Source organism: Tigriopus californicus, chromosome 9 (assembly GCF_007210705.1).
Source record: "Tigriopus californicus strain San Diego chromosome 9, Tcal_SD_v2.1, whole genome shotgun sequence".
Classification (NCBI taxonomy): domain Eukaryota; kingdom Metazoa; phylum Arthropoda; class Copepoda; order Harpacticoida; family Harpacticidae; genus Tigriopus; species Tigriopus californicus.
The window spans coordinates 10,707,125-10,716,148 of record NC_081448.1 but is presented as its reverse complement, the minus strand read 5'-3'; the positions used below and the strand labels follow the sequence as shown (position 1 = coordinate 10,716,148).

Sequence of the window (9,024 nt, the reverse complement as noted above, 5' to 3'; positions counted from 1 at the left end):
TGAGACCTGCTCAATGTCCTTACCTTCATCATCTAATAGTGGAGTGTCTAATGGCGTCGACCCAAAGGTCATTGAACGAAATTTCATTCCATTCAAGGCCATGTTACTCGCAGCGACCCAGGAATAAATTTGGTCTAGGACAGACAACCGGAATCCTGACCATTCCTACCAACTACCAATTTTGTATCATCAGCATAGGAAGAGGTACTGACATCACAGTCACTCCCCAGTAAGTAGAGGCCGATTTCTATCACTTTGAATATTGCGAAGGTGTTTGAGAAGATCATGAAATTCAAGCTTGTTGAATTTCTTGATACCCATGAAGTCCTTCCTCCTGGCCAGCATGGGTTCCGAGCACATTTTAGCATGGTTACTCAACTGATTGAACATATAGAACAGGTTATTGAGGGCTGGAGAGCCATGAATCAGTCGATGTAGTTTATTTTGACTTTGCCAAGGCGTTTGACAAGGTAAATCATGACGTGTTAGTTAACAGGCTCCATGAGATTGGGATCCAGGGCAAGGTTCTCAATTGGTTACGAAGTTTCATTTGTGGCAGAAAGTAATAGGTTAAGGTTGAGGGATGCCTTCGTGACATACATGATGTCAAGTCGCGTGATCCTCAGGGCTCCATTTTGAGTCCTCTCCCTTTCATCATCTTCATTGCTCCGCTTCAGAAGCCCAGTAGTAATGATGTCAGTATCGCTCCGTATGCTGATGATTCAAAATTAGTCTGCTCTTGGGTTACTGAGAGTAATATGGCCTTGAATGGAATTAAATTCCCCTCAATGATCTTTAGGTCGACGCCATTACACACTCCACTATTAGATGATGAAGGTAAAGGCATTCAGCAGGTCTCGTCCATGAAGAATTTAGGTGTAGGCCTCCAAGATAATGAAAAGTTCGATGAACATATCCAATTGAAGGTGGTTAAAGCTTTTCAAATGTGTGGTTGGATACATCGCACATTTAAGTCCATTGATAGTATCACGATGCTAACTCTGTACAAGTAGATTGTTCAGCCGCATCTTGAACATGCCTCGCCCATTTGGGCCCAATTAGTTCAGCAGGTTTGCAAAAGCTCGAGCAGGTCCAAAGATGTTTTACTAGGAACATTGAAGATATGAGAGAGCTCTCGTATTGGGAGAGGTTAGAAAGGTTGGGATTGTACAGTAATCAGAGAAGGTACGAAAGGTATCTGATATTGTACGTTTTCAAAAGTATACATGAGCTTTGTCCCAACCCAGGATTTAGGGTCAATTCTAGTGACCGTAGAGGCTTAACGTGCGTTTTGAGAGCACCTTCCAGCCCTCAAGAATCCAGGCTAGTTAAAACAATGAAGTCTAACTCTCTTCTTTCTCGGGCTCCTTCATTGTTCAATTTGCTGCCCTCAAATATTCGTAGGGCTTATGTAGGCGTTGATCCAGTAGCATGATTTAAGTTAGACTTGGACAAGTTTTTGACTAAAATTCCGGATCAACCCGTTGTTCAAAGGCTAGCCTGATCTGCCAACTCTAATTCGTTGGTCGATCAAATGATATATGAAAATAAAAGTGAAGTAAAATGAAAATGTTGCTCGTCTTGAACTGCTGGGAATTTCATTCTCAGTGGCGGTGAGAATATCCGCAAAAAATCATTATGTAGCTGCAGACCAGGTTGATACGTATTTTAAGACCTCGGGTTGATCGGAGTGAACGTCAGGTCACAAGTTGTGACAAGAAGAGTAGCACATTTAAAAAATAGTTTTTGGTTCAAACATGTTTTATAAAACTTGTCCTCACTTAGAAATCGAACAATATGTATTGATAACGTTTCAACAATGCAGCACTTGGATATTGCGACCTCTTTAATTTGCTTTCTGTTTTTTTCGTAACATTGTGATATTTATTTTACGCTAAAACACTGGTATTTGATTTAATTAGCGATATCTGTTCCCCAATTATCATAGGCTAACCTGCAAGTATGACTAATCAAAAACCTTTAAGGATAAAAGAATTTCAGGACAGAAAAAAAGATACATGTACTTATAAAATACAAAAAATGTCAAACCGATCATGAGCCAATGGAGGTAGAGCATATGTTGATCCCCACCAATTCCAATTCTGTGGAAGCGCTTCCAATATTAGCCAATGCCAACTTTTCGGCAACTTTCCTCAATCACCAAACCTGTGACGTTGTATCAAAGATAATGTAAATTTCATTCCATTTGATGATGAACAAGTGGTTCAAGTTATTCAATGCATTTTTATTCATCATTCGTCAAAATGTATGCAGGGAGATACATAGAGTGAGTGAAATGAAAGCCTGATATACCCCAAAGATTAAACTTAAAGACGATTTTCATTGGCTCTTTGAATCGTGATGATCAAAAGAAATAAATGAATTATGATTCCACGGCTCTCAGCTCCATCGCTCTTATTTTCTCGATTTTCACGATGCCTCGCCGGATGAAAGCCATATTCATGGCACTAAGGCCGAAAATGGCAGCAATGAGAAAGAGGAACGCATTGGGGGCGGTTTCAACGGTTTCTCTGTATAAAAATCCGAATAGCGGTCCAGCAGTGTAGGGGATGATGAGTCCAAAGATCCGGATGGATCCAAGGATCTTGCCAATCTCGTCCAAAGGGACTTGCTTGGAGAGCAAGGATCGCATAATCTCATTTGAGGAGGAATCCGTGATGCCGGCAAACGCAGCCACGTAAATCATCCATGTTTGAGTGGCTAAAGCAACGAGCACCGATTGAATTCCGGTGCCAATTGTGTCGATGAGCATGAGGATGGTATCGTCAAAGTGGAGCACATCAATGAAGATTGGAAAGCAGATGTATTTGCTGAAAAGAGCGATTCCTCCCAGAAAAGCCACGTAATTGGCATAATCGGAATACTCAAAGTCCAATGTGCGCTTTAAATACATATAGATATGAGAGAACTCTCCTCGATTGATAAAGTTCTCCAACAAGAAGGAGAATATGATCATCAAGATGTAAGTTCGCAGTCCATGTTCTCGCTTTTTAAGGGCCGAGGCTAGAGTATCCTTAATATGAACTGGATGCAATGGGAACCTTTGCTTTTCCTCTTGTCGGCCAAGATACTCCTGATATTCCTCTTCGCTCAAGATTGTCTTGAGTCTGCAATTTCGAGTTTCAAGACTCTCAGGAATGGCAAAGGCCACGTAAAGGAGTGAAGCGGTTATGGAGGCGCATGAGAGCAAGAAGCATCCGAGAAAACCAAAGCTATCAAAGGCGTATCCACTGAGCAGACCTCCACCTTTTCCTCCCAAGGAAAACATTCCTGATATGAAAGCAATCCTTTTGGTCCTCGTGGAAGGATCTGTGATATCTGCCATGTAGCAATTACAAATGACAAAGAATAATCCTCCGCTTCCGGTCAAATCCTTTGAAATGAAATATGCCGTGTTGATGTTGAAACAAATTGGAGTGTTAGTTTTACAAACAATCACCTTCTTACCGATAAGGATGTAAGGAACAGATAGTAAGAGTTGAGTTCATACCACCAAATGGTATTGATCAAAAGGACGATGGCTTTGATGAGAAATCCGGAAATGGACATAATAATCATCCAGTTCCGGCCGTTGCGATCCGACCATGAGCAAGCCAAAATGCAGACTAAGAGATTGATGAAGCTGACGGGGAATTGACTAGCGATAATACCCAAGTTGGTTACATGCCTTTGAACCTCGCTTTGGACTTGTTTGTTTTGAGTGATGTTTGTGCAAGTCTCCAAGGTGTAGCCAAAATCCACTTGACAAGATTTTTGGATCTTCAATTCACTTTCAGGACCTATTGAATTGTTAAATATTAAAGTACACTCGTCGCTCCCAAATGTAGGTCAAGAAACACCTTGAAACGCCAAACCCAGGGAAGCCAAAAGGTAGACCGGTTCCAGAGTAATATTGGTAACAACATATTGCACTCTTCCTTTCCAAGAACAGTCCATTGAAGCAGACAACAGTGGTCGTTGAGTCTGTTCATCGAGTCATCAAACTAAATTGAAACGACAAAGGCAGAAATTTCCCCAAACTTGTTTTTCCCTGATGATCTGAGCTACACAGCTTTTCCAGCCAGTCGTTGAATCAGAATTAGGGGTGGGAAGAAGTTGCAAAATGTATATTGCGTGTTTTGGTCAATTTTTGCTGCTTTTTGCTAAAACGAGTAAAAAGGATAAACGATGAAAGTCCTCGCTTAAGATTTTGACCAAATCCTGCCTGATGCCGCCATGGATGAGTTCCAAAGACAATCTGGTACACTAGAAGTGGTTATTGAAATTGGGGAATATAGTCGAAGTTCGATTTAACGGTATTGTTCGCCAGCGGAGAGAGCATATCGCTAAATCGAAATTTATCGTTAGATCGAGACTTGCTTTGAAGTATGTACAGTTTTGGGTGAGCTGCAAAAATATCGTTAAGTCGAAATTTATCGTTCAATATAGATTCGTTAAATCGAAGTTCGACTACATAGTTAGTAAGCAACGACAATCTGATCTGTTCAAGTATGCAATGGTACGAAATGTGGAAATTTTTGCAACTTATAAAATGCGTAAGTATATTTTGAATTTTTTGATAGAAGAGCAATTCATTACCAACATATTTAGAAATTATTTCCCTTCATTCGCCAATTTCATAAAGTGCCCCAAAATATCTCTTAATTTCTTCAAAGCAATATTCTGCATAATGTTGTCATTCCAGGTCTCCTGGTTAACAATTCAATTCAGCTAAACAACATCATCGTCTCAGTCCTAAATTCACGACATTTCGTCGAGTTACATAACTCATGCGTAAAGTGCACAAGAAGGAAATGAGGCTAACTATGCGCTAGAGGGGCATAAAATCTTCTTACTAGATCCTTGTTTGTAACTGGAAGCCCAAAGAATAAGATATTACTTATGGGTTTCACGAAGTCGTTTGACAAGTCATGTCGAATTTTCACATTTGATGTCCCTTCATCAATCTTGATTAGTTCGGGTGTGTATGAACATCAAGCCTACCAATAGTAATGCAATACATGTTCTTGATTTAGAAAAAAAATATTCACTACTTAAGAGCGCACATTTCTTCACATTGCAGAAATCTTCGGAACCGATTGCACCATTCCTCGCAAATGTAAGCAGTGTGGAGTTCTAGTTGAGGGACGTCAAAATGTACTGCATTATCGCCTCCTCCGTACATGTCGCCGTGACTCATTCAAACATAGCAACGCTTTAACGCTCTTGAAGGGAAAGGAGAATCGTATCGCTAGACTATTGCACCAGGTTATGAGAGATTGGCCAATGATTTTACGGGTACATTATACTAATAACGATACAAGGTATAAAGGGTGTTTTGAGCTTATTTGAAGTCAGTCTCGTGACTTTTGCCGTCATAAAAAGAATAACTCTGCCGAAAACCAGTTTGCAGAACTAAATATCATGGAGGAGAATTCATCCACGTCAGATTCATATTTGTCTACAACTTTTCAAAGTGCCTTTTCATATTTCTTGCCCAAAGAGACTGCTACACTTAGTGATCAAAAGATTTTCGATGACCAAGCACCCACCTTATCAGATGAATCAGCAGAGCCCGAAAAATCGAGTGTCTCTGATAGTACCTGCATTTTCTTCGAAAAGGGCTCGTGCACCCGAGGCCTAAAATGTAAATTTTTTCATATCCAAGGATCGTCTTCCGATCCCTTGGTGACCCGAGAGACTCGCAAAAAGAAAGCCTCCAAGAACACCGTAAGTTCCATTCTCACCACAAAGCTGACAAAAAGTTCATGTGGTTTGCATCTTCGCATCTTCAATAATTGTCTTCATCCACATTCCAGCTGGCTTCAGATGGATCAAATGGAAAGAAGTCAATGAAGACGGCAATTGAAGTGATCCGTCGAATCCAATGGGATGCCATGATGCCCGGTGAGCATTTCACCATCGGTTATCTCGACCGTTTCGTGGGCATCGTGGAGGAGCCATTCTCAAGATTCTCAAATTGGTGCGACTTGCCCAACGCCGAACAAGATGCTTTGGCCATTCCTCAACATCGGATTCAGTACTTCAAATACCGGGATACCAAAGTATGGGATCGCAAGTCCCGCGTGGACCACGTCTTTGGCTCCACCGGCAATACAATGGGTATCATGGAGTTCATGGATCAGATTGATGACGATCATCAGGAAAAGATGCGACGAAAGTACGAGGAGACGAGTAAGAAAGTCGTGGCTGAGAATGCGGCGAAGGAGTCTGACAATGGAGGTGACAGTAATAGCGATAGTGATAGCGAGGATTCCGAGGACTTCAATGTAACCGTGAACGTAGGAAATTCCTTTTCCACTACGGTTGTGAATACTTTCCCGATGGAGAATCGATCAACCCATTTCCTGTCCATTCGCATCACAGAAAATAATATAGTTCATCAAGCCAAAATGTTGCAAGATCACATCGTGGGCTATGAAATGGTAACAATCTCCCCTACTTTGCAACCTTCCTTGAAAATGTTGTTGACTTCGCCTCTTATATGTTCATCTTTTAGGCATTGTCAGAATGTTGCATGAAGTCCGGATTATTCCACATGACCATTGGTATGCTTAAGCTATCATCTGATGCAGGGATTCAAGAAGCCATTACTCTTGTGGAGGAAATGACTCCTATCCTCGAGGATTTCAAAAAGCAAGATCTCAAGTTGCGAATTTCGGGTTTGGATACCTTCGGCCAACGGGTTTTATTCGGAAAAGTTCATCCTGAACCAGAGGACGCGTTTTGGGAGCTGATCAGCATCATCCAGAACAAAATCTCCGAGACCTCGCCGAATGTGGAGGTGACGAACAAATTCGAATTTACGCCTCATTTGACCGTCATGAAAGTAAACCGGGCCATCACCCGGGTTCGGAACTCCAAATACTTACCTTCTTACCTCTATGAAGCCCATATGAACATGGATTTTGGGGTTCAACCCGTGAATAACTTGCAACTTTGTATATTGGAATCCACCACTAGACATGACGGATTTTACAGTACGCTCAAGGAAATAGAGGTCTAATCTATGAACGAACGAAATACAATATAATGGTATGTGTTATTCCATATTCATAGCAATTTCTCTAAATTTGATGCTAAGATGAGGTCAACGCTCGCACTTTTCGGCCTAAAGAAGACCACCACGCCCATAAAAACACTTGATAAAATGTGATCTTGAGCTGATGCCATTGGGAGCACAAAGATACCTGAAATCGACCCCACCGAGTTCTTGATCGCCGTCGCTCTTCTGCACTCAAACATCGGAAACACGCCCGAGACATTTGAATAAAGGAAGCCATGGAGTTTTGTGTGCCCAACGAATGCTCGATTCCTCTGAGAAGGTCATTGGTCTTGAACAACAGGATCATCTGTCGATTCACGAACGCTAGTACATCGGCAATTTGCTTGATGTACATTTGAGCATTCTCTTTGATCTCTTTGCTCTGTAAGATAGGCAGGCAGTGACAAGGTCGCAAAAGTCGACGAATCTGATATACTGGATGGGCGAGGGAACTGAACTTACTTCTGCTGAACTTTTTTCGTTGGTTCCAATTCCTTTCTGAATGGAGCTCCATGATCGACCCGAGACCATACAAGCGAATAACCCGTACAGTTGGCCCACGCCCAACTTGTCTGCGTTTTGTTTGATACCGTCCAAATCGGCGTTGAGTATGCTGAGCCAGAAGTCGGCGTAGTTCTTCCGGAAGTCATGAGTCAATTGCTAAGAATGAAGCAGAGAGAGAAAGGTGCACTTCTTCTTCGAAATCGGATTGGGACAAAGAGCTTTGACTCACTGTGTACAGTCCGTGATCCAAAAGCACGACCTGAGGATTTCCGTTGTCGTCTTTCTGGACTAAAACATTACCGGGATGAGGATCACAATGAACGTAACCGTAACGGAAGATCATTTCCGCGTACATCTGCCCAATCTTCTTGGATATGTCCAGAGGATCAATTTTGTTGGCTTTTATGTACTCAAGATCATTCACATGCCCACCTATTAAGCAAAACTGAATATAAACAATAATTCCTGTATCTACACAGGAAGGCTTTGTAGGATAAAATTGTAACATTTCACACTTCAACTACAACATTGAATTGGAACATTATTCTTCATTTTGTTCATCTTCAAATAATATCGTTGCTTGTTTGTTACCAATCCATTTTTTTTAACCGTTTACAGGATTACTTGAACAAATGGACGTCTCAGCTATTGTCCATGATTTTTAGTCAAGCAATGGAATCATCAACATTGAAGGCAACATTCACATGCTATCCATTAGGATATGTACCTGGACAATATTCCATAACAATCACTCGATCCGACGTCAGATCCCAATGAATCTCGGGAATCTTTAGCCAAGAGAACTTCTCCAACAGGATCGAGATCTTCTCTGCGTTCTTGCCCTCCTCCGTGAATGACAACTCCAACGGCAAGTTCTTCTTCATCTCCTCCGCCAACCACATGAACTCAAAGTCGGGAAACACCAACTTGACCGTTCGAATGAGGATATCCATGGTGGTGATATCCACAAACGAGTGGTTCTTGACGTATCGATGCTGCACTTTCACCGCCACTTCCGAGCCATCTTTGAGTCGAGCTCGATGAACTTGCGCCAAACTCGCCGTACCCAAAGGCTCCTCGTCAAATTCGACAAACACTTGAGCGGGGTCAGTCTTCAAATCCTCTCGCAAAACGGCCATCACGTCATGCATAGCCATGGCTGGGGCCTTATGATGCAAGATCTTGAGGGTGGACACGTATTCCTCGGGCAGGAGGTAGTCCAAGGCTCCGATGTGTTGACCCACCTTGATGAAACAGCCGCCATTGTCACAGCACAGTTTGAGCAATTTGTCAGCCGACCTTTGATGACAGTGGCTTTTGATCTGCTCGTAATCCGCCGATTCGAGATCCACTTGCGGTCCAAATAGACTTTTCTTATAATCTAGGCCAATTGAGCCCACCTATGCACCCAAAAAAATAACATGAATGAATGCCAGCAAGCAATGGCATGACCC

General features: G+C 42.1%; 3 protein-coding genes across 3 annotated transcripts in view; 1 reads left to right on the top strand and 2 right to left on the bottom strand.

The window, feature by feature from the left end:
* Positions 1-2,224: 2,224 nt before the first annotated feature.
* Positions 2,225-4,025, bottom strand: LOC131886201 (proton-coupled folate transporter-like). The gene is made up of 3 exons (XM_059234463.1): positions 3,861-4,025; positions 3,469-3,800; positions 2,225-3,394 (listed from the first exon to the last, which is right to left on the bottom strand). Exons 1-3 carry the CDS (start codon positions 3,955-3,957, stop codon positions 2,384-2,386), a joined length of 1,440 nt encoding a protein of 479 aa, XP_059090446.1. The 5' UTR covers positions 3,958-4,025; the 3' UTR covers positions 2,225-2,383.
* Positions 4,026-5,323: 1,298 nt separating this feature from the next.
* LOC131886579 (uncharacterized) lies at positions 5,324-7,035 on the top strand. Its single transcript, XM_059234951.1, has 3 exons — positions 5,324-5,730; positions 5,820-6,446; positions 6,521-7,035. Exons 1-3 carry the CDS (start codon positions 5,425-5,427, stop codon positions 7,025-7,027), a joined length of 1,440 nt encoding a protein of 479 aa, XP_059090934.1. The 5' UTR covers positions 5,324-5,424; the 3' UTR covers positions 7,028-7,035.
* A 9-nt stretch (positions 7,036-7,044) lies between these two features.
* LOC131886578 (aarF domain-containing protein kinase 1-like) overlaps positions 7,045-9,024 on the bottom strand; it is a gene marked incomplete at its 5' end in the record, with an annotated part of 2,216 nt that continues 236 nt past the window's right edge. Inside the window, 4 exon segments of the mRNA XM_059234950.1 lie at positions 7,045-7,448; positions 7,529-7,726; positions 7,800-8,002; positions 8,298-8,970. Coding sequence (XP_059090933.1) covers positions 7,101-7,448; positions 7,529-7,726; positions 7,800-8,002; positions 8,298-8,970 — 1,422 coding nt within the window. The 3' untranslated portion in view covers positions 7,045-7,100.